This window comes from Mobula birostris, chromosome 11 (genome assembly GCF_030028105.1).
Source record: "Mobula birostris isolate sMobBir1 chromosome 11, sMobBir1.hap1, whole genome shotgun sequence".
In the NCBI taxonomy this organism is placed as follows: Eukaryota; Metazoa; Chordata; class Chondrichthyes; order Myliobatiformes; family Myliobatidae; genus Mobula; species Mobula birostris.
The window spans coordinates 8,738,378-8,766,257 of NC_092380.1; the positions used below are offsets into that span (position 1 = coordinate 8,738,378).

At 47.0% G+C, this 27,880-nt stretch overlaps 1 protein-coding gene across 1 annotated transcript in view; it reads left to right on the forward strand.

Annotated features, from left to right (window-relative positions):
* LOC140205397 (voltage-dependent T-type calcium channel subunit alpha-1I-like) overlaps positions 1-27,880 on the forward strand; it is a 426,562-nt gene that overhangs the window by 223,218 nt on the left and 175,464 nt on the right. The window contains exons 10-13 of the mRNA XM_072272989.1: positions 16,763-16,948; positions 19,808-19,925; positions 25,363-25,518; positions 26,909-26,999. Of these exons, the coding sequence (XP_072129090.1) occupies positions 16,763-16,948; positions 19,808-19,925; positions 25,363-25,518; positions 26,909-26,999 (551 nt within the window). The remainder of the gene's footprint in view (positions 1-16,762; positions 16,949-19,807; positions 19,926-25,362; positions 25,519-26,908; positions 27,000-27,880) is intronic.

Consider the following 27,880-nt stretch of genomic DNA (forward strand, 5'->3'; position numbering starts at 1 on the left):
GGAGCTGAACAGGCCCACAACATCACACTCTGTGTAGAGCTGAATGGACACACTACATCACACTCTGTGTGGAGCTGAACAGGCCCACTACATCACACTCTGTGTAGAGCTGAACAGACACACTACACCACACTCTGTGTAGAGCTGAACAGACACACTACATAACACTTTGTGTAGAGCTGAACAGACACACTACATCACACTCTGTGTGGAGCTGAACAGGCACACTACATCACACTCTGTGTGGAGCTGAACAGACCCACTACATCACACTCTGTGTAGAGCTGAACAGACACACTACATAACACTCTGTGTAGAGCTGAACAGACACACTACATCACAATCTGTGTAGAGCTGAACAGACACACTACATCAAACTCTGTGTAGAGCTGAACAGGCACACTACATTACACTCTGTGTAGAGCTGAACAGACACACTACATCACACTCTGTGTAGAGCTGAACAGGCGTACATAGGCACACTACATCACACTCTGTGTGGAGCTGAACAGACCCACTACATCACACTCTGTGTAGAGCTGAACAGACACACTACATAACACTCTGTGTAGAGCTGAACAGACACACTACATCACAATCTGTGTAGAGCTGAACAGACAGCACAGGCACACTACATCGCACTCTCTGTAGAGCTGAACAGGCACACTACATCACACTCTGTGTAGAGCTGAACAAGCACACACAGGCACACTACATCACACTCTGTGTAGAGCTGAACAGGCCCACTACATCACACTCTGTGTATAGCTGAACAGACACACACAGACACACTACATCACACTCTGTGTAGAGCTGAACAGACACACTTCATCACACTCTGTGTGGAGCTAAACAGGCCCACTACATCACACTCTGTGTTGAGCTGAACAGACACACTACACCACACTCTGTGTAGAGCTGAACAGACACACTACATAACACTCTGTGTAGAGCTGAACAGACACACTACATCACACTCTGTGCAGCTGAACACGCACACACAGACACACTACATCACACTCTGTGTAGAGCTGAACAGGCACACTACATTACACTCTGTGTAGAGCTGAACAGGCGTACACAGGCACACTACATCACACTCTTTGTGGAGCTGAACAGGCCCACAACATCACACTCTGTGTAGAGCTGAATAGACACACTACATCACACTCTGTGTGGAGCTGAACAGACACACTACATCACACTCTGTGTGGAGCTGAACAGGCCCACTACATCACACTCTGTGTAGAGCAGAACTGACACACTACATCACACTCTGTGTAGAGCTGAACAGACACACTTCATCACACTCTGTGTGGAGCTGAACAGACACACTACACCACACTCTGTGTAGAGGTGAACAGACACACTACATAACACTCTGTGTAGAGCTGAACAGACACACTACATCACACTCTGTGTGGAGCTGAACAGGCACACTACATCACCCTCTGTGTGGAGCTGAACAGACCCACTACATCACACTCTGTGTAGAGCTGAACAGACACACTACTTAACACTCTGTGTAGAGCTGAACAGACACACTACATCACAATCTGTGTAGAGCTGAACAGACAGCACAGGCACACTACATCGCACTCTCTGTAGAGCTGAACAGGCACACTACATCACACTGTGTAGAGCTGAACAGACACACTACTTAACACTCTGTGTAGAACTGAACAGACACACTACATCACAGTCTGTGTAGAGCTGAACAGACACACTACATCAAACTCTGTGTAGAGCTGAACAGGCACACTACATTACACTCTGTGTAGAGCTGAACAGGCGTACATAGGCACACTACATCACACTCTGTGTAGAGCTGAACAGGCGCACACAGACACACTACATCACACTCTTTGTGGAGCTGAACAGACACACTACATGACACTCTGTGTAGAGCTGAACAGACACACTGCATCACACTCTGTGTGGAGCTAAACAGGCCCACTACATCACACTCTGTGTAGAGCTGAACAGACACACTACACCACACTCTGTGTAGAGCTGAACAGACACACTACATAACACTCTGTGTAGAGCTGAACAGACACACTACATCACACTCTGTGTGGAGCTGAACAGGCACACTACATCACACTCTTTGTGGAGCTGAACAGGCCCACAACATCACACTCTGTGTAGAGCTGAATGGACACACTACATCACACTCTGTGTGGAGCTGAACAGGCCCACTACATCACACTCTGTGTAGAGCTGAACAGACACACTACACCACACTCTGTGTAGAGCTGAACAGACACACTACATAACACTTTGTGTAGAGCTGAACAGACACACTACATCACACTCTGTGTGGAGCTGAACAGGCACACTACATCACACTCTGTGTGGAGCTGAACAGACCCACTACATCACACTCTGTGTAGAGCTGAACAGACACACTACATAACACTCTGTGTAGAGCTGAACAGACACACTACATCACAATCTGTGTAGAGCTGAACAGACACACTACATCAAACTCTGTGTAGAGCTGAACAGGCACACTACATTACACTCTGTGTAGAGCTGAACAGACACACTACATCACACTCTGTGTAGAGCTGAACAGGCGTACATAGGCACACTACATCACACTCTGTGTGGAGCTGAACAGACCCACTACATCACACTCTGTGTAGAGCTGAACAGACACACTACATAACACTCTGTGTAGAGCTGAACAGACACACTACATCACAATCTGTGTAGAGCTGAACAGACAGCACAGGCACACTACATCGCACTCTCTGTAGAGCTGAACAGGCACACTACATCACACTCTGTGTAGAGCTGAACAAGCACACACAGGCACACTACATCACACTCTGTGTAGAGCTGAACAGGCCCACTACATCACACTCTGTGTATAGCTGAACAGACACACACAGACACACTACATCACACTCTGTGTAGAGCTGAACAGACACACTTCATCACACTCTGTGTGGAGCTAAACAGGCCCACTACATCACACTCTGTGTTGAGCTGAACAGACACACTACACCACACTCTGTGTAGAGCTGAACAGACACACTACATAACACTCTGTGTAGAGCTGAACAGACACACTACATCACACTCTGTGCAGCTGAACACGCACACACAGACACACTACATCACACTCTGTGTAGAGCTGAACAGGCACACTACATTACACTCTGTGTAGAGCTGAACAGGCGTACACAGGCACACTACATCACACTCTTTGTGGAGCTGAACAGGCCCACAACATCACACTCTGTGTAGAGCTGAATAGACACACTACATCACACTCTGTGTGGAGCTGAACAGACACACTACATCACACTCTGTGTGGAGCTGAACAGGCCCACTACATCACACTCTGTGTAGAGCAGAACTGACACACTACATCACACTCTGTGTAGAGCTGAACAGACACACTTCATCACACTCTGTGTGGAGCTGAACAGACACACTACACCACACTCTGTGTAGAGGTGAACAGACACACTACATAACACTCTGTGTAGAGCTGAACAGACACACTACATCACACTCTGTGTGGAGCTGAACAGGCACACTACATCACCCTCTGTGTGGAGCTGAACAGACCCACTACATCACACTCTGTGTAGAGCTGAACAGACACACTACTTAACACTCTGTGTAGAGCTGAACAGACACACTACATCACAATCTGTGTAGAGCTGAACAGACAGCACAGGCACACTACATCGCACTCTCTGTAGAGCTGAACAGGCACACTACATCACACTGTGTAGAGCTGAACAGACACACTACTTAACACTCTGTGTAGAACTGAACAGACACACTACATCACAGTCTGTGTAGAGCTGAACAGACACACTACATCAAACTCTGTGTAGAGCTGAACAGGCACACTACATTACACTCTGTGTAGAGCTGAACAGACACACTACATCACACTCTGTGTAGAGCTGAACAGGCGTACATAGGCACACTACATCACACTCTGTGTAGAGCTGAACAGGCGCACACAGACACACTACATCACACTCTTTGTGGAGCTGAACAGACACACTACATGACACTCTGTGTAGAGCTGAACAGACACACTGCATCACACTCTGTGTGGAGCTAAACAGGCCCACTACATCACACTCTGTGTAGAGCTGAACAGACACACTACACCACACTCTGTGTAGAGCTGAACAGACACACTACATAACACTCTGTGTAGAGCTGAACAGACACACTACATCACACTCTGTGTGGAGCTGAACAGGCACACTACATCACACTCTTTGTGGAGCTGAACAGGCCCACAACATCACACTCTGTGTAGAGCTGAATGGACACACTACATCACACTCTGTGTGGAGCTGAACAGGCCCACTACATCACACTCTGTGTAGAGCTGAACAGACACACTACACCACACTCTGTGTAGAGCTGAACAGACACACTACATAACACTTTGTGTAGAGCTGAACAGACACACTACATCACACTCTGTGTGGAGCTGAACAGGCACACTACATCACACTCTGTGTGGAGCTGAACAGACCCACTACATCACACTCTGTGTAGAGCTGAACAGACACACTACATAACACTCTGTGTAGAGCTGAACAGACACACTACATCACAATCTGTGTAGAGCTGAACAGACAGCACAGGCACACTACATCGCACTCTCTGTAGAGCTGAACAGGCACACTACATCACACTCTGTGTAGAGCTGAACAAGCACACACAGGCACACTACATCACACTCTGTGTAGAGCTGAACAGGCACACTACATCACACTCTGTGTAGAGCTGAACAGACACACTAGCATCACACTCTGTGTAGAGCTGAACAGGCACACACAGACACACTACATCACACTCTGTGTAGAGATGAACAGGCACACTACATTACACTCTGTGTAGAGCTGAACAGGCGTACACAGGCACACTACATCACACTCTTTGTGGAGCTGAACAGGCCCACTACATCACACTCTGTGTAGAGCTGAACAGACACACACAGACACACTGCATCACACTCTGTGTAGAGCTGAACAGGCACACACAGACACACTACATCACACTCTGTGTAGAGCTGAACAGACACACTACATTACACTCTGTGTGGAGCTGAACAGACACACTACATCACACTCTGTGCAGCTGAACACGCACACACAGACACACTACATCACACTCTGTGTAGAGCTGAAAAGACACACTAAATCACACTCTGTGTGTAGCTGAACAGACACACTACATCACACTCTGTGTAGAGATGAACAGGCACACTACATCACACTCATTGTGGAGCTGAACAGGCCCACTACATCACACTCTGTGTAGAGCTGAACAGACACACACAGACACACTACATCACACTCTGTGTAGAGCTGAATAGACATACTACATCACACTCTGTGTAGAGCTGAATAGACACACTTCATCACACTCTGTGTGGAGCTGAACAGGCCCACTACATCACACTCTGTGTAGAGCTGAACAGACACACTACATCACACTCTGTGTAGAGCTGAACAGACACACACAGACACACTACATCACACTCTGTGTAGAGCTGAACACACATACTACATCACACTCTGTGTGGAGCTGAACAGACACACTACATCACACTCTGTGTAGCTGAACAGACACACTACATCACACTCTGTGTAGAGCTGAACAGACACACTACATCATACTCTGTGTAGAGCCGTACAGGCACACACAGGCACACTATATCACACTCTGTGTAGAGCTGAACAGACACGCACAGACACACTACATCACACTCTCTGTAGAGCTGAACAGAAACACACAGACACACTACATCACACTCTGTGTAGAGCTGAACAGACACACTACATCACACTCTGTGTAGAGCTGAACAGACACACTACATCACACTGTGTAGAGCTGAACAGACACACTACTTAACACTCTGTGTAGAACTGAACAGACACACTACATCACAGTCTGTGTAGAGCTGAACAGACACACTACATCAAACTCTGTGTAGAGCTGAACAGGCACACTACATTACACTCTGTGTAGAGCTGAACAGACACACTACATCACACTCTGTGTAGAGCTGAACAGGCGTACATAGGCACACTACATCACACTCTGTGTAGAGCTGAACAGGCGCACACAGACACACTACATCACACTCTTTGTGGAGCTGAACAGACACACTACATGACACTCTGTGTAGAGCTGAACAGACACACTGCATCACACTCTGTGTGGAGCTAAACAGGCCCACTACATCACACTCTGTGTAGAGCTGAACAGACACACTACACCACACTCTGTGTAGAGCTGAACAGACACACTACATAACACTCTGTGTAGAGCTGAACAGACACACTACATCACACTCTGTGTGGAGCTGAACAGGCACACTACATCACACTCTTCGTGGAGCTGAACAGGCCCACAACATCACACTCTGTGTAGAGCTGAATGGACACACTACATCACACTCTGTGTGGAGCTGAACAGGCCCACTACATCACACTCTGTGTAGAGCTGAACAGACACACTACACCACACTCTGTGTAGAGCTGAACAGACACACTACATAACACTTTGTGTAGAGCTGAACAGACACACTACATCACACTCTGTGTGGAGCTGAACAGGCACACTACATCACACTCTGTGTGGAGCTGAACAGACCCACTACATCACACTCTGTGTAGAGCTGAACAGACACACTACATAACACTCTGTGTAGAGCTGAACAGACACACTACATCACAATCTGTGTAGAGCTGAACAGACACACTACATCAAACTCTGTGTAGAGCTGAACAGGCACACTACATTACACTCTGTGTAGAGCTGAACAGACACACTACATCACACTCTGTGTAGAGCTGAACAGGCGTACATAGGCACACTACATCACACTCTGTGTGGAGCTGAACAGACCCACTACATCACACTCTGTGTAGAGCTGAACAGACACACTACATAACACTCTGTGTAGAGCTGAACAGACACACTACATCACAATCTGTGTAGAGCTGAACAGACAGCACAGGCACACTACATCGCACTCTCTGTAGAGCTGAACAGGCACACTACATCACACTCTGTGTAGAGCTGAACAAGCACACACAGGCACACTACATCACACTCTGTGTAGAGCTGAACAGGCACACTACATCACACTCTGTGTAGAGCTGAACAGACACACTAGCATCACACTCTGTGTAGAGCTGAACAGGCACACACAGACACACTACATCACACTCTGTGTAGAGATGAACAGGCACACTACATTACACTCTGTGTAGAGCTGAACATGCGTACACAGGCACACTACATCACACTCTTTGTGGAGCTGAACAGGCCCACTACATCACACTCTGTGTAGAGCTGAACAGACACACACAGACACACTGCATCACACTCTGTGTAGAGCTGAACAGGCACACACAGACACACTACATCACACTCTGTGTAGAGCTGAACAGACACACTACATTACACTCTGTGTGGAGCTGAACAGACACACTACATCACACTCTGTGCAGCTGAACACGCACACACAGACACACTACATCACACTCTGTGTAGAGCTGAAAAGACACACTAAATCACACTCTGTGTGTAGCTGAACAGACACACTACATCACACTCTGTGTAGAGATGAACAGGCACACTACATCACACTCATTGTGGAGCTGAACAGACACACTAAATCACACTCATTGTGGAGCTGAACAGGCCCACTACATCACACTCTGTGTATAGCTGAACAGACACACACAGACACACTACATCACACTCTGTGTAGAGCTGAACAGACACACTTCATCACACTCTGTGTGGAGCTAAACAGGCCCACTACATCACACTCTGTGTTGAGCTGAACAGACACACTACACCACACTCTGTGTAGAGCTGAACAGACACACTACATAACACTCTGTGTAGAGCTGAACAGACACACTACATCACACTCTGTGCAGCTGAACACGCACACACAGACACACTACATCACACTCTGTGTAGAGCTGAACAGGCACACTACATTACACTCTGTGTAGAGCTGAACAGGCGTACACAGGCACACTACATCACACTCTTTGTGGAGCTGAACAGGCCCACAACATCACACTCTGTGTAGAGCTGAATAGACACACTACATCACACTCTGTGTGGAGCTGAACAGACACACTACACCACACTCTGTGTAGAGCTGAACAGACACACTACATAACACTCTGTGTAGAGCTGAACAGACACACTACATCACACTCTGTGCAGCTGAACACGCACACACAGACACACTACATCACACTCTGTGTAGAGCTGAACAGGCACACTACATTACACTCTGTGTAGAGCTGAACAGGCGTACACAGGCACACTACATCACACTCTTTGTGGAGCTGAACAGGCCCACAACATCACACTCTGTGTAGAGCTGAATAGACACACTACATCACACTCTGTGTGGAGCTGAACAGACACACTACATCACACTCTGTGTGGAGCTGAACAGGCCCACTACATCACACTCTGTGTAGAGCAGAACTGACACACTACATCACACTCTGTGTAGAGCTGAACAGACACACTTCATCACACTCTGTGTGGAGCTGAACAGACACACTACACCACACTCTGTGTAGAGGTGAACAGACACACTACATAACACTCTGTGTAGAGCTGAACAGACACACTACATCACACTCTGTGTGGAGCTGAACAGGCACACTACATCACCCTCTGTGTGGAGCTGAACAGACCCACTACATCACACTCTGTGTAGAGCTGAACAGACACACTACTTAACACTCTGTGTAGAGCTGAACAGACACACTACATCACAATCTGTGTAGAGCTGAACAGACAGCACAGGCACACTACATCGCACTCTCTGTAGAGCTGAACAGGCACACTACATCACACTGTGTAGAGCTGAACAGACACACTACTTAACACTCTGTGTAGAACTGAACAGACACACTACATCACAGTCTGTGTAGAGCTGAACAGACACGCTACATCAAACTCTGTGTAGAGCTGAACAGGCACACTACATTACACTCTGTGTAGAGCTGAACAGACACACTACATCACACTCTGTGTAGAGCTGAACAGGCGTACATAGGCACACTACATCACACTCTGTGTAGAGCTGAACAGGCGCACACAGACACACTACATCACACTCTTTGTGGAGCTGAACAGACACACTACATGACATTCTGTGTAGAGCTGAACAGACACACTGCATCACACTCTGTGTGGAGCTAAACAGGCCCACTACATCACACTCTGTGTAGAGCTGAACAGACACACTACACCACACTCTGTGTAGAGCTGAACAGACACACTACATAACACTCTGTGTAGAGCTGAACAGACACACTACATCACACTCTGTGTGGAGCTGAACAGGCACACTACATCACACTCTTTGTGGAGCTGAACAGGCCCACAACATCACACTCTGTGTAGAGCTGAATGGACACACTACATCACACTCTGTGTGGAGCTGAACAGGCCCACTACATCACACTCTGTGTAGAGCTGAACAGACACACTACACCACACTCTGTGTAGAGCTGAACAGACACACTACATAACACTTTGTGTAGAGCTGAACAGACACACTACATCACACTCTGTGTGGAGCTGAACAGGCACACTACATCACACTCTGTGTGGAGCTGAACAGACCCACTACATCACACTCTGTGTAGAGCTGAACAGACACACTACATAACACTCTGTGTAGAGCTGAACAGACACACTACATCACAATCTGTGTAGAGCTGAACAGACAGCACAGGCACACTACATCGCACTCTCTGTAGAGCTGAACAGGCACACTACATCACACTCTGTGTAGAGCTGAACAAGCACACACAGGCACACTACATCACACTCTGTGTAGAGCTGAACAGGCACACTACATCACACTCTGTGTAGAGCTGAACAGACACACTAGCATCACACTCTGTGTAGAGCTGAACAGGCACACACAGACACACTACATCACACTCTGTGTAGAGATGAACAGGCACACTACATTACACTCTGTGTAGAGCTGAACAGGCGTACACAGGCACACTACATCACACTCTTTGTGGAGCTGAACAGGCCCACTACATCACACTCTGTGTAGAGCTGAACAGACACACACAGACACACTGCATCACACTCTGTGTAGAGCTGAACAGGCACACACAGACACACTACATCACACTCTGTGTAGAGCTGAACAGACACACTACATTACACTCTGTGTGGAGCTGAACAGACACACTACATCACACTCTGTGCAGCTGAACACGCACACACAGACACACTACATCACACTCTGTGTAGAGCTGAAAAGACACACTAAATCACACTCTGTGTGTAGCTGAACAGACACACTACATCACACTCTGTGTAGAGATGAACAGGCACACTACATCACACTCATTGTGGAGCTGAACAGGCCCACTACATCACACTCTGTGTAGAGCTGAACAGACACACACAGACACACTACATCACACTCTGTGTAGAGCTGAATAGACATACTACATCACACTCTGTGTAGAGCTGAATAGACACACTTCATCACACTCTGTGTGGAGCTGAACAGGCCCACTACATCACACTCTGTGTAGAGCTGAACAGACACACTACATCACACTCTGTGTAGAGCTGAACAGACACACACAGACACACTACATCACACTCTGTGTAGAGCTGAACACACATACTACATCACACTCTGTGTGGAGCTGAACAGACACACTACATCACACTCTGTGTAGCTGAACAGACACACTACATCACACTCTGTGTAGAGCTGAACAGACACACTACATCATACTCTGTGTAGAGCTGTACAGGCACACACAGGCACACTATATCACACTCTGTGTAGAGCTGAACAGACACGCACAGACACACTACATCACACTCTCTGTAGAGCTGAACAGAAACACACAGACACACTACATCACACTCTGTGTAGAGCTGAACAGACACACTACATCACACTCTGTGTAGAGCTGAACAGACACACTTCATCACACTCTGTGTAGAGCTGAACAGACACACTTCATCACACTCTGTGTAGAGCTGAACAGACACACTACATCAAACTCTGTGTAGAGCTGAACAGACACACTACATCAAACTCTGTGTAGAGCTGAACAGACACTCAGAGGCACAGTACATCACACTCTGTGTGGAACTGAACAGACACACTCAGACACACTACATCACACTCTGTGTAGAGCTGAACAGACACACTACATCACACTCTGTGTAGCTGAACAGACACACACAGACACACTACATCACACTCTGTGTAGAGCTGAACAGGCACACTACATGACACTCTGTGTAGAGCTGAACAGGCACACTACATCACACTCTGTGTAGAGCTGAACAGACACACACACAGGCAGACTACATCACACTCTGTGTAGAGCTGAACAGACACACACAGACACACTACATCACACTCTGTGTGGAGCTGAACAGACACACTACATCACACTCTGTGTAGAGCTGAACAGGCACACACAGGCACACTACATCACACTCTGTGTATAGCTGAATTGACACGCACAGACACACTACATCACACTCTGTGTAGAGCTGAACAGACACACACAGACACACTACCTCACACTCTGTGTAGAGCTGAATAGACACACTTCATCACACTCTGTGTGGAGCTGAACAGACACACTACATCACATTCTGTGTAGAGCTGAGCAGAAACTCTACATCACACTCTGTGGAGCTGAACAGACACACTACATCACACTCTCTGTAGAGCTGAACAGGCACACACAGACACACTACATCACGCTCTGTGTGGAGCTGAACAGACACACTACATCACACTCTGTGTGGAGCTGAACAGGCACACTACATCACACTCTGTGGAGCTGAACAGACACACTACATCACACTCTCTGTAGAGCTGAACAGGCACACACAGACACACTTCATCACACTCTGTGTAGAGCTGAACAGGCATACTACATCACACTCTGTGTGGAGCTGAACATACGCATACAGACACACTACATCACACTCTGTGTAGAGCTGAACAGACACACTACATCACACTCTGTGTGGAGCTGAACAGGCCCACTACATCACACTCTGTGTAGAGCTGAACAGACACACTACATCACACTCTGTGTAGAGCTGAAGAGGCACACACAGACACACTACATCACACTCTGTGTAGAGCTGAACAGGCGCACTACATCACACTCTGTGTAGAGCTGAACAGACACACTACATCACACTCTGTGTAGAGCTGAACAGGCACACTACATCACACTCTGTGTAGAGCTGAACAGACACACTTCATCACACTCTGTGTAGAGCTGAACAGACACACTTCATCACACTCTGTGTAGAGCTGAACAGACACACTACATCAAACTCTGTGTAGAGCTGAACAGACACACACAGACACACTACATCACACTCTGTGTGGAGCTGAACAGACACACTACATCACACTCTGTGTAGAGCTGAACAGGCACACACAGGCACACTATATCACACTCTGTGTAGAGCTGAATTGACACGCACAGACACACTACATCACACTCTGTGTAGAGCTGAACAGACACACACAGACACACTACCTCACACTCTGTGTAGAGCTGAATAGACACACTTCATCACACTCTGTGTGGAGCTGAACAGACACACTACATCACATTCTGTGTAGAGCTGAGCAGAAACTCTACATCACACTCTGTGGAGCTGAACAGACACACTACATCACACTCTCTGTAGAGCTGAACAGGCACACACAGACACACTACATCACGCTTTGTGTGGAGCTGAACAGACACACTACATCACACTCTGTGTGGAGCTGAACAGGCACACTACATCACACTCTGTGGAGCTGAACAGACACACTACATCACACTCTCTGTAGAGCTGAACAGGCACACACAGACACACTTCATCACACTCTGTGTAGAGCTGAACAGGCATACTACATCACACTCTGTGTGGAGCTGAACATACGCATACAGACACACTACATCACACTCTGTGTAGAGCTGAACAGACACACTACATCACACTCTGTGTGGAGCTGAACAGGCCCACTACATCACACTCTGTGTAGAGCTGAACAGACACACTACATCACACTCTGTGTAGAGCTGAACAGGCACACACAGACACACTACATCACACTCTGTGTAGAGCTGAACAGGCGCACTACATCACACTCTGTGTAGAGCTGAACAGACACACTACATCACACTCTGTGTAGAGCTGAACAGGCACACTACATCACACTCTGTGTAGAGCTGAACAGACACACTTCATCACACTCTGTGTAGAGCTGAACAGACACACTTCATCACACTCTGTGTAGAGCTGAACAGACACACTACATCAAACTCTGTGTAGAGCTGAACAGACACTCAGAGGCACACTACATCACACTCTGTGTGGAACTGAACAGACACACACAGACACACTACATCACACTCTGTGTAGCTGAACAGACACACACAGACACACTACATCACACTCTGTGTAGAGCTGAACAGGCACACTACATCACACTCTGTGTAGAGCTGAACAGGCACACTACATCACACTCTGTGTAGAGCTGAACAGACACACACAGGCAGACTACATGACACTCTGTGTAGAGCTGAACAGACACACACAGACACACTACATCACACTCTGTGTGGAGCTGAACAGACACACTACATCACACTCTGTGTAGAGCTGAACAGGCACACACAGGCACACTATATCACACTCTGTGTAGAGCTGAACAGACACACTACATCACAGTCTGTGTAGAGCTGAACAGGCACACACAGGCACACTATATCACACTCTGTGTAGAGCTGAACAGACACGCACAGACACACTACATCACACTCTGTGTAGAGCTGAACAGACACACACAGACACACTACCTCACACTCTGTGTAGAGCTGAATAGACACACTTCATCACACTCTGTGTGGAGCTGAACAGACACACTACATCACATTCTGTGTAGAGCTGAGCAGAAACTCTACATCACACTCTGTGGAGCTGAACAGATACACTACATCACACTCTCTGTAGAGCTGAACAGGCACACACAGACACACTACATCACGCTCTGTGTAGAGCTGAACAGACACACTACATCACACTCTGTGTGGAGCTGAACAGGCACACTACATCACACTCTGTGTAGAGCTGAACAGACACACACAGGCAGACTACATGACACTCTGTGTAGAGCTGAACAGACACACACAGACACACTACATCACACTCTGTGTGGAGCTGAACAGACACACTACATCACACTCTGTGTAGAGCTGAACAGGCACACACAGGCACACTATATCACACTCTGTAGAGCTGAACAGACACACTACATCACACTCTGTGTAGAGCTGAACAGGCACACACAGGCACACTATATCACACTCTGTGTAGAGCTGAACAGACACGCACAGACACACTACATCACACTCTGTGTAGAGCTGAACAGACACACACAGACACACTACCTCACACTCTGTGTAGAGCTGAATAGACACACTGCATCACACTCTGTGTAGAGCTGAACAGACACACTACATCACATTCTGTGTAGAGCTGAGCAGAAACTCTACATCACACTCTGTGGAGCTGAACAGACACACTACATCACACTCTCTGTAGAGCTGAACAGGCACACACAGACACACTACATCACGCTCTGTGTAGAGCTGAACAGACACACTACATCACACTCTGTGTGGAGCTGAACAGGCACACTACATCACACTCTGTGGAGCTGAACAGACACACTACATCACACTCTCTGTAGAGCTGAACAGGCACACACAGACACACTTCATCACACTCTGTGTAGAGCTGAACAGGCATACTACATCACACTCTGTGTGGAGCTGAACATACGCATACAGACACACTACATCACACTCTGTGTAGAGCTGAACAGACACACTACATCACACTCTGTGTGGAGCTGAACAGGCACACTACATCACACTCTGTGTGGAGCTGAACAGGCCCACTACATCACACTCTGTGTAGAGCTGAACAGGCACACTACATCACACTCTGTGTAGAGCTGAACAGGCAGACTACATCACACTCTGTGTAGAGCTGAACAGACACACTACATCACACTCTCTGTAGAGCTGAACAGGCACACTACATCACACTCTGTGTAGAGCTGAACAGACACACTACATCACACTCTGTGTAGAGCTGAACAGACACACTACATCACACTCTGTGTAGAGCTGAACAGACACACTACATCACACTCTGTGTAGAGCTAAACAGGCACACTACATCACACTCTGTGTAGAGCTGAACAGACACACTACATCACACTCTGTGTAGAGCTGAACAGACACACTACATCACACTCTGTGTAGAACTGAACAGACACACTACATCACACTCTGTGTAGAACTGAACAGACACACTACATCACACTCTGTGTAGAGCTGAACAGACACACTACACCACACTCTGTGTCGAGGTGAACAGACACACACAGGCACACTACGTAGACATGCATCAACACACACACACAATTAAAAGATACACACAGGTACTCCCACAGGTCTATGCAAACACACACACACACACACACACACACACACACACACACACATAGACACATGCAGACAGACAGACAGACACACACCAACAAATACAGCTACAAGTGCAAGCAAACACCTACACATGCACATGCACACACAGACACACAGATAGACACTCACACTCACAAAGGGACAGACATGAACAGATACTGCCACAAGTCTGTGGGAACTTGCATACATTCACATACTCATAAAGACGCTCACAAACACACACATACATGGACACACAGATACTTTTACAAGCACGTGCAACAGACACAGCACACACACACACACACACACAGACACACACACACACACACACACACACACACACACACACACACACACACACACACACACACACTAGCTCATGTCCCATGTCCTAACCCACTTAAGGGACACTGCATCTTTAAACCAAAGCTCTCCTAACCACTGAAGAAGCAAATCCAGGTCAAATTTCTTTTTGATTGCCTAGATTATGGAATTGTTGGCCAATTGCTTTCCCTAATTTACTGCAAGGATGATTGAATTAGTCAAATTCTGCCGCGCTATCAAGGGATTTTCCAACATCTTCCACACAGTTGCCCATGCGAAGCACCGTTGGCCTGGTTGAATAGATGTCTCATTAATATAGCACCCGAGGCTGCCCCCAGGCACTTTGCAGCCAATTATGTCATATCTGCATGAACACAGTAAGATCTCACAAACAGAAATTTGATGATGGACATAATTATACATTTTATTGATAATAGCTAAGCGATTAAAAAAATATATCCAGAGGCTACAGAGAAACCTTCCACGATTTCACGAAAAGTGACCATGGCATCTTTTCCATGTGCAGGAGAATATCGCCAGAATTTCTTCCACCCCCCAAACCCACAGCCCTGGGCAGCATAATTGAAAGAATCTGACAAGCTGCTGCTTGACTCCCCCTGGGGTGAAAAGGCTCCGGTTCAAAGCTTCATCCCAACGATCGTGCCTCAGGACTCCATCAGTATGGACAGTGAGAACATTAGTGGTCCGGTGCATGCCTGACCCCCCCCCCCCCAACCAAACTACCGATTCAGTGTTACTGACCGAGCCACTGTAACACAGCTGCATAATACGTAGGTACAAGTTTTATCTTTTTAACATGCCTTCTCTTGGGGCAGCGTCTGTGAAATCGTGGGCCAGTCGGACGGGGGCCTCTCTGTGCTGCGCACCTTCCGTCTCCTGCGGGTGCTGAAGCTGGTGAGATTCATGCCAGCTCTGCGCCGCCAGCTGGTGGTCCTGATGAAGACGATGGATAACGTGGCCACCTTCTGTATGCTCCTGATGCTCTTCATCTTCATTTTCAGGTGAGTCCCATTGCAGCCCAAGGCTCAGATCGTACCAACTTCCAACTCTTCCCCCTCCCCCTCCCCCCCAGTTTTCTTCCTCTTCCTGCTCCATCCCTGAAGTTCTAACTCATGATGTGGTTCCAACTTGCTGGGTGTTGTGCGGAGACAGTAAATTTATAGCAGGGGATAGTGAATTCTTGATTCAGTAGCGTGGCGGAGAGAGATGGGGAATGGACTGGTAACAGAGTGATAAAGGGTGGGGGGGGGTCCATTCAGGGTTGTTACAGGCAGTCAAAGTCTGTAACAGGCTCAAACAGCCCGAGGCGCAAACTTCAGGCTAAAACAAACTCTGGTGAACCCATGCCTAGTTACTAGCCTAGCAACAGCTTCATAAGACTCCAGGAATGAAGCTTGCTGTTAATATGTACATATATAGTAAAAATGGAATTGTACACTATTAACATAAAACATAGATGAGATTTCTTTTAGAGATGTTTAGAGATACAGCAGTTAGCAGGCCCTGCCTGCCTAATGATGCCCTGCCCTTGGGACCAATTAACCCAATAACCCGTACATCTTTGGAAGGCGGGAGGGAGCCGGAATACCTGGAGGAGACCCACGCATTGATGAGGAGAACGCACAAGCGCCTTACAGACAGCAGCAGGAATTGAATCCAGCGCTGTGTTAGTGCCCGTACCGTCAGGTGCTGATGCTTGAAACTGCTCCAGGCCTGTGTATGCATAGCACACATGGGGTAGAGATTGTGGGGGAGAAAGCAGATCAGAAATAATGTAAGTATAGTGAAAACGTTGGATCGAGGAGCGCTGAGGAGTGACGCTCCTGTTGGCACAGGGTCACATGTGCCGGAGCAATTCCAGGGTGAATGCACCAACCGAGGGCCTTTCAGCCCCTCAAGGATGCTCTAACCTGCCCCAGCTCCACCTTGTTACTCAAATCTTTACGAAACTCTGTTGCCCTCACACTCACCCTAGCAGGTTGAAGAAGCCAAAAGATATTTGGCCCATCCAGCCTGCTCCACCACTCTATTATGATTGATTATTTTCTCAACCACATTCTCCCACCTTCTCCCACCTTCTCCCTATAACCCTTAATCCTGTCACCATTCAATAACCCATCAATTTCTGCCTTAAATCCACCCAATGACTTGGCCTCCACAGTCTTCTTTGGCAACGAATTCCACAGATTCACCACCCCCTGGCTGAAGAAATTCTTCTTCATCCCTTTATTCTGCTTTCCTAATAACAGTACAACACAGGCCACAATGTTATGCCAACCTTTTACCCTACTCCAAGATCAATCTAGCTCTTCACCTCCCTCCCACCCACATAGCCCTCTATTTTTCATTCATCCATGTGCCTATCTGAGAGATCTATCTACTGTGGAAACATCTTCTCTGTGTTCACTCTATCCAGTGTCTTTTGCCTCCACCTGAGAGGGTAGAAAGGCCTCAGTTTAATGTCCCATTGAAAGGCAGCTCCACTGAACCGTACAACACCCTCTCGCCCTGGAATTGCTCTATAGTCCCAAGACAGGGATGTGAACCCTCAACCTCCTGACTGGGAAACCTTAAAAAATGTTTGTCATTACAAGTTCCAATCTGAACCTGTTTTCCCTTCCCTCCCTGGGTTGTTCTGTGTGGTGGGTTATTCATTACCTATTGAGTAATATTATTCATCTTGCACTTTATTGTTTACCTGCACTGCACTTTCTCTGTAGCTATTACACTTTGTTCTGCCTGCATTGTTATTGTTTTAACTTTGCTCTGCCTCAGTGCACTGTCTAACGATCTGAACTGTGTGAACAGTATGCTTTTCACTGTCTCTCGTTACATGGGACAATAATATTCCAGTTCAGAGAACAAAATCTCCTTAATCTCTTCAGCTATAACTGAATTGGATGAAGGGGGTTAGTGGCTGGGGGAGGGGGGAGAGAATTCCTTTTATTTAGCTGACCGGTCAGGTCCCGAGCCTGTTCACCATGGGTAATTGGCTGGCCGCCGCGAGCTCTCGTGGCTCTCTCTGACCTTGCAAGTAGGCCTCGTTACCATGGCGACGCAGAGTGAGGTTGACAGGACATTTCCCGCCAGCGCAGAGCAGTGTCAAAACCCTGCAAAAGTGCCTAATTGAGAAATCTAGCTGCACATTAGCGTCGTTTGAGGTTCAGCTATGCCGCATAATTGGTATGAAGATGAGAAGGAAAATGAAAACCAATCAGACTAGCTGTTGGAACCATCTGTGCACTTTAGGGAAATTATAAACTTGCTGTTTTAATTTGACTGAATGAGAAAAGGGACAGATGGGGTGACTCTAATCTCTAAAGCGTGCAGCGTTTAAAAACAAACTGCTGGACGAACTCAGCAGGTCAAGCAGCATCTGTGGAGGCAAAGGGGAATGATTGACATTTCAGTTCAAGACTGTATCTGGACCACATTTCATCCTCTTTCAATGCACACAAAATGCTGGAGGAACTCAGCAAATCAGGCAGCATCTATGGAAGGGAATAAACAATCAACAGATTTCAGACTGAGACTGTTCATCAGGTCTTGGCCTGAAATTTTGACCTATTTATTCCCCTCCATAGATACTACCTGACTTGCTGTGTTCCTCTAGTGTTTTGTGTGTGTTACTCAAGATTTCCAGTTTCTACACAATTTTTTGTATTTAGTCCAGTCTTTTTGGAGGTTTAAGTCCTGAATCAGGACCTGGCTGCCCTCTTGCCTGGACGGATGCTGCCTGACCCACTGAGTTCTTCCTGCAATTTGTTTTTGATCCAGATTCCGGTGTCTGCTGTCAGGTGAATTTCACCTGCTTTATTGTTAAACTAACCTTTGACCTCCCTCTTTCTTCTGTCCTCCAGCATTCTGGGAATGCACATCTTTGGCTGTAAATTTAGCCTCAAGACTGACGGTGGAGACACTGTTCCTGACAGGAAGAACTTTGACTCACTTCTCTGGGCGATCGTCACGGTATTCCAGGTTAGTGTACGGGGCAACACCAGGCCGGGTGGTGCAGGCAGGTGGGGAAAGCTTATTGACCAATAGACTGGTACTGGCGGATGTCACAGTAGCATAGCGCATCGCTTTATAGTGCCAGTGATCACCGATCGGGGGTCAATTCCCAACATTGCCTGTAAGAAGTTTGTGTACTGACCACATGGGTTTCCTTGAGGTGCTCCGGTCTGCTCCACATTCCAAAGACATTTAGTAGACGTGCTATGTTGCCACTAAAAGCGGCTGCCAACACAATACTCACTTTTCACTTTTGATGTAAATGTGGCAAATAATGCTATCTTATTCAATACACTCACTGAATTGCATTGTACTGCTGCCACAAAGACAACTAGTTTCATGGCATGTGCTGGTGATATCAAACCTGATTCTGATTCTAATTCTTTATCATCCACTACGGAGAGAGTCTAGGCCAAGCCAAGGGCTGGGGTTTTGGTGAGGCATTTGGCTGGGTAGAGGATGGTGGGGGAGGGTTGAGTTGTCAGGCGATTTGGAGGGCCACAACAACGGGATTTTGGGACACGAGGTGGGGTGTAGTGTATTGGAGTTGATCTGCAAGCCCAACAGCAGAGTTGATGTGTATTGCGCTAGATGAGCTGCAGGAAGCACCAGCAGCTTCAAAGCATATGTTGACTCTTTACTGAAGACTAATAATACTGTCAACTATCTACAGCACAACACTTCAAAGTTCAAAGTACATTTATTATCAAAGTATGCATACATCATACAACCTTGAGATTCATCCCTCATGGTTCCGCCTCCTTCTACTACCCATTGTGCTTTCCCCCATTCCTTCTTCACCTTTCCTGCCTATCCCCTCCCTGCTTCCCCTCCCCTACCCCTTTATCTTTCCCCTTACTGGTTTTTCACCTGGAACCTACCACCCTTCTCCTTCCCACCCTCCCCCATCTTCATTATAGGGCCTCTGCCCCCTCCCTCTTCAGTCCTGATGAAGGGTTCCGGCCCGAAACGTTGACTGATCGTTTCCACGGATGCTGCCTGACCTGCTGAGTTCCTCCAGCATGTTGTGAGTGTTGCTTTGACCCCAGCATCTGAAGAGTATTTTGTGATTGATGTTCATCACCTGACAGTCAGCCACAAGAGACCCAAAAGAACTCATAAAAAATACCTGACTAACACCCAATGTGCAGAGAGAGAGAGAAAAGGAACAAATAATACCAACAATCAAAGTAGGCAAATAGCATTTGGAACGAAAGGGAGTCCTCGGACACGAAGCAGCCAGAGTAGGCCCAGAGCCTCAGCCTCAGTTTAGCACACAGTGGAGCAGATGTTGTGGAGCCCACAGACACGAAGCCCGGAGCAGCTGGAACAGGTCCACAGCATCAGCCTCCATTCAGCACCTGGCGGAGTGAACGTTGCAGAGCTCAGAGCAGCCAGGGTCAGTGCAGCGTTGAGAAGAGAAAACATCACAGGGCAGCGAGCAGAACTAGCCCAAGCCTCATCTCTGGCCCTGACACCCTGCCTTTTCAATCCATCCGGCCCAGCGTTTAAATTGTCCAAACATCAGATCATTCCTCAAATCACCTTGACGTTAAATCCACTCATGACTCATTAATATGTGCTTTCCCTCTTTAATAAGAGTACTTCGTGTACTTACAGTAATTACAAATTCAGCCTGTGACTAACTATCTAAAGTGCTTCAGACTTCTTAACTGTGTTTGGATCTGTAGTGCTGTAGTTTTTTTTTGAAATGAAGACTCTGGGATATTGTAGGTGACTTGCGTACCTACTCAATGGTTTATCTTATATCAGAATCAGATTTATTATCACTGCCGTGTGATGTGAAATTTGTTCTTTTGTGGCAGCAGTACAGTGCAAGATATAAAAATTTACTCTAATTTAAAATAAGAAACATATAATAAAATAAATAAATAGAGCAAATAGTGAGCAAAATATTGAGGCAGTGTTCCTGGACCATTCGGAAATCTTTTCATGGCAGAGGAGAAGAAGCAGTTCCTAAAATTTTGAGTGTTCATCCTCAGGCTCCTGTACCTCCACCCTGATGGGAGGAGGCATGTCCTGGGTGGTGGGGGTCCTAGATAATGGATGCTGCCTTCCTGGGACACTGCCTTTTGAAGATGCCCTCAGTGGTGGGGCGGCTAGTGCCCATGATGGAGCTGGCTAGAGTCTACAACCTCTGCAGATTTTTCCCAGTCCTGTGCACTTGTTTGTTCATTATATACCGTGTCGTATGACGTGGGCGATCATGGTCTTTCCATGACCATGATTGTTCTTGGCAAATTTGTTTACAGAAGTGGTTGGCCATTGCCACCTTCTGGGCAGTGTCTTTACAAGACGGGTGACCCCCAACCATTATCAATACTCTTCAGAGATTGTCTGCCTGGTGTCAGTGCTCGCATAACCAGGACTTGTGACATGCAAACAACAGGAATTCTGCAGATGCTGGAAATTCAAGCAACACACATCTAAGTTGCTGGTGAATACAGCAGGCCAGGTAGCATCTCTAGGAAGAGGTACAGTCGACGTTTCAGGCCGAGAACCTTCGTCAGGACTAACTGAAGGAAGAATTAGTAAGAGATTTGAAAGTGGGAGGGGGAGGGGGAGATCCAAAATGGTAGGAGAAGACAGGAGGAGGAGGGATGGAGCCAAGAGCTGGGCAGGTGATTGGCAAAAGGAATATGAGAGGATCATGGGACAGGAGGCCCAGGGAGAAAGACAAGGGTGGGGGGAAACCCAGAGGATGGGCAAGGGGTTTCGTCAGAGGGACAGAGGGAGAAAAAGGAGAGTGAGAGAAAGAATGGGTGTATAAAAATAAATAATGGATGGGGAACAAGGGGGAAGTGGGGCATTAGCGGAAGTTAGAGAAGTCAATGTTCATGCCATCAGGTTGGAGGCTACCTAGACGGAATATAAGGTGTTGTTCCTCCAACCTGAGTGTGGCTTCATCTTTACAGTAGAGGAGGCTGTGGATAGACATGTCAGAATGGGATTGGGATGTGGAATTAAAATGTGTGGCCACTGGGAGATCCTGCTTTCTCTGGTGGACAGAGCGTAGGTGTTCAGCAAAGCGGTCTCCCAGTCTGCGTCGGGTCTCGCCAATATATAGAAGGCCACATCGGGAGCACCGGATGCAGTATATCACCCCAGCCGACTCACAGGTGACGTGTCGCCTCACCTGTAAGGACTGTCTGGGGCCCTGAATGGTGGATATGCACCTTGTGATATGCACCAGCTGCTCCCATGGCTTCATGTGACCTTGACAGGGGAAGCTAAATAGGTGCTACACCTTGCCCAAGGGTGAGCTGGAGGGAAGGAGCACCTTATTCCTCCTTTGGTAGAGACGTATCTCCACCTAAGCATTAACACCTTCATTTCGGGCGGTGATGTAACCACTCAGAATGCTCTCTACCATACATTAGTAGAAATTTGGTAGAGCCTTTGGTGACATACCAAATCTCCTCAAATTTGTAATCAGCAATAGCCACAAGTGTGCCTTCTTCATGATTGCATCAATATGTTGGACTCAAGACCAAGGATGTAATGTTGAAGCTTTATAAAGCACTGGTGAGGCCTCACTTGGAGTATTGTGAGCAGTTCAAGCCCCTTATCTAAGAAAGAATGTGTTGACATTGGAGAGGGTACAAAAGAGGTTCACAAAAATGATTAAGCTTCTACACATTGGAATGCTGAAGAATGAGGGATGACCTCATTGAGACCTATCAAATGTTGGAAGGCCTTGTTAGAGTGGATGTGGAGAGGGTGTTTCGTATGATGGGTGAGTCTAAGACCAGAGGACACTGTCTCAAAATAGAGGGATGTCCTTTTAGAACGGAGGTGAGGAGGAATTTCTTCAGCCAGCGGCTGCAGAGGCCAAGTCATTGGTATATTTTAGGCAGAGGATGATAGGTTCTTGATTAGTCAGGGCATGAAAGGGATATGGGGAGAAGGCAGGAGACTGGGGCTGAGAGGAAAATGGAGCAACTATCATGAAATGGTGGAGCAGACTTGATGGGCCAAATGGCCTAATTCTGCTCCTATATCATGTGGTCAAGGTCTAGGACAGATCATCAGAGATGTTGACATCCAGGCACTTTCCACTACCGGACCCTTCCATGAGGACTAGTGTGTGTTCTCCTGACTTCCCCTCCTTGCTGTCCACAATCAATTCCGTGGTCTTACTGATGATGAGGGCAATGATGTTGTTGCGGCACCACTCAACCAACCACAACTGGAGTAAATCCATCAATCACACGATTCTCTGACAAGTCTGGTGAGTTTCTCCCTACAATCAATTGGCCAATGTGGATACTCATGACTTCTTTAATTTGAATAAGGTTTTACTTAATGCCTATGGAGTGGGTAGTATATAATCAATATCCCATTTCAGCAGTTCCCACTTTCTTGGCACTCTTGGTGGCCTCGCATTCTCATGATGCTTGGGCTTTTCCTCTCTTTCTCTTCCCATTGAGTTGGAAGGGTACAATTGACCATTTGGCTTTTACTTCACTTGCAGTCCCTCCACATTTCCCCCGGCCAGCGCTGCAATACACTCGAGTGCTCCCAGTATCTGTGTCACTTCAACAGCTGTGCTAAGGTGACTCCAAAGGTGTTATGAGATGTTGCGCACAGCACTTGAATCGGAAATTAGCTCAACAGTGAATTAGATTCTAGCAACTTTGGCATGCTTGTCTCGTCAAAGTTTCTTTGAGAAAGAGTAAATGAGTCTGGACACTTTGGCTGCACTGTTCTAGGTTAAATAGTCTAGTTCATCTTTTTTATGCCATGGACTAATACCATCAAGCAAGGGGTCTGTGGACCTCAAATTGTGAACCCCTGGTCTAGGGGAATTAACATAGTCGATACTGTACCTCCATATAAAGCACTTGGACAGGTATGACCAATATTCCCTCTAATTTGCAATGACAGTGTGTGCATAAAATCTTGTGCTGTGTGATTTTTTTACCCAGTGACAACAACACGTGCGCACTGAATAATTTCCTCAATAAAAACTGTATAAATAACTCAGCTCTAAAACCTGCAAACAAATCATGGCAAACTCCTCATGTGTCAACACCGTCTGCATCAGAAACTGAGACAGGAAATGTGACTGTGTACGATCATGAAATATACTTAACATGCCAATGAGGTCGAGGGTGACAACCTTTTGTGCGCTAGTAGCAGAAGATGTGTGTGTGCCCACACATGAACAGCTTAGAGAGGATATTGGATGTTCAGTCTAATGCCAATCCCCTGACTATATCATAAGTGTGAAAAAATCTACCAACCCTGAGTGCAATGTAATAATCTATAAGTGATATTGTTTGGAGAATAATGGAACATGGCTTTCTCACCTTTCTCTCTCCCAAACTCCCTGCCTCTGTTTGCTGCTGGCCCGCCCTCTCTCGCCCAATCCCCTTCACAGATCCTGACTCAGGAGGACTGGAATGTCGTGCTTTACAACGGGATGGCTTCCACCTCGCCTTGGGCTGCTTTGTACTTTGTTGCGCTCATGACATTTGGCAACTACGTGCTCTTCAACCTTCTAGTCGCTATCTTGGTGGAGGGCTTTCAGGCAGAGGTAAGAGGTTGCAGTCCTATGCTTCTTCACTGTCATGGAAGGAACTTTCAGATCCCGTTCCAGAGACTGGGTGGTGGGCTTACTATTCCTTCCATCCCTCCTGAATTCTCTAGGCATAAGCCTCCCTTCCTGCTTCCCCTAGCCATCTGCTACAAAAGTGCGAAGAAGTCCAAGGTTCAGAGTAAATTTTATTACTATCTCAGGGTTGTCACCACATACAACCCTGAGATTCATTTTCTTCTGAAGCCACAGTTGGAAGGTTGTGTACAGTTTTGGTCACCCTATTATAAGAAAGAAGTCACTTAGATGGAAAGAATGTTGCCAACCAGAACTCAGGGACCTGAGCTATAGAGCGGGAGGTTGGGCAGTCCAGGAATTTATTCATTGGAACATAAGAGACTGACAGATGACATTATAAAGGTGAATAAAATCATGAGGGGTATAGATAGGGTGAATGCTCACCACGATTTTTCTCAGGGTAAAGCAATCAAAACTAGAAGAGCATACTGTATGTTTAAGGTGAGACAGGAATAAATTAAAAAGGACACAGGACACATCTTCTTCATGCAGAGGGTGGTGGACATGTTGAATAAACTGCCAGAAAGTAGCTAATGTGGGTACAATACCAAAATTTAAGAGGTACTTGGACAAGTACATTTCTAGGAAATGGTTAGAGGAATATGGACCAACTGGGGGCAAATGGAACTAACTTGGTGGACTCCTTGGTTGGTATGGATGAAACTCTGATCCTATGACCCACTGGTTTATAGGGCAATTTGTTTATTAGTTGCGTGCCATGTCATATGACATGGGCACTCATGGTCTTGCCATGACCATGATTGCTCTTGTCCAATTTTTCTCCAGAAGTGGTCGGCCATTGCCTTCTTCTGGCCAGTGTTTTTACAAGACAGGTAACCCCAGCCACCCTCAATTATCTTCAGAGGTTGCCTGCCTGGCGTCAGTGGTTGCACAAGCGGGACTTGTGATAGGCATTAGCTGGTCATACGACCATCCACCACCTGCTCTCATGGTTGCGCGTGACCCTGATCATGGGGGCTGAACAGGTGCTACACTTTGCCCAGGGGTGAACTGCAAGCTAGCGGAGGGAAGGAGCGCCTTACCTTTTGTAGAGACGTATCTCCATCCCACCGCCCAAGATAGGGGAATTACCAACCTTGGTAAAAGCTGAGATGCATTGCTGGGACACGTGAGTTGAACTTTATACTGAAGTTTTTATACTTTCTACTAAGCACATCCTTCAGATTGCTTAGCGTCATACAGAGGTGATAGTTGGTGCATTCTGACCAAGGTGGCAAGTATAACCTTTAATGCCCTCCCCCCTGCCATACAGCTATGTGTTTAACTTTCCTTCTTGTACCTCCATCTACAGGGGAATGCCAACAAGTGGGACTCTGAGGAAGAACGGACTTCAACTAACTATGAAGACTGTGAGAAGATAAAAGAAATGCAATATTTATCAGGTAACTCACCTTGAACCCCCGCCCTCCCCCACCCTTAAAGCAGGTGCTCGTACCTGTGATGGAAGGGCTCATAATAATTTTGGATAGGAGGAAGGTGTTGCCGGTGAAAGAGAGATTGGTCATCAGTGGAGCAAGATTGGGTGCCATGGTGGTGTAGTGATTTGAGTGATGCTATTACAGTTTGGAGTCATCTGTAAGGAGTCTGTATGACCCTTCCCGCCCATGAAATACTTGGGTTTCCCCTGGGTACTCCAGTTTCCTCCTACAGTCCGAAGACGTACCGGTTAGTAGACTAATTGGTCATTGTAAATTGTCCCGTGATTAGGCTAGGGTGCATCTCGAAGAGTCGGGAGGGCATGTTCTGCGAGGGTGGATGGACCAGAGAATGAGCTAAGGAACCATCTCCTAATGAAGTGAGTTGCTGAGATCTGGAAAGGGTGGTGGAAGTGGATTTTTTAGGAACTCAATATTGGTAATTGAATAAATCCTGTATGAATGTGGAGTGGCTAACTCTTTCAAAGAGCTAGCACAGGCACGAGGGGCTGGATGGCCACCTGTGAGATCCTGCATTGACTATGTATGGACCAGACACTGAGATGTCCCAGCTAATGCAGCAGCCCGGTTACGAGGCAGGTCAGCTTCTCAACCTGGGCGGTCCATTCATTCCAGCCCAAGTTGAGTTTATGGTCAGGTGTGCAAGAACGGAGAGGTACAGGTTTGCTGGTTGCAGCATCACAAGCACGTAGACTCAGACAGCACAGATGTAAATTATATCAGATATTGAAGAGAAAAAGACAATGAAAAACAAGGCATTAGCACAACCTGAATCTATGCAAGAGGTGGTCTACAGTGCTCCAATGCTGTGGTTCAAGAACAGATTC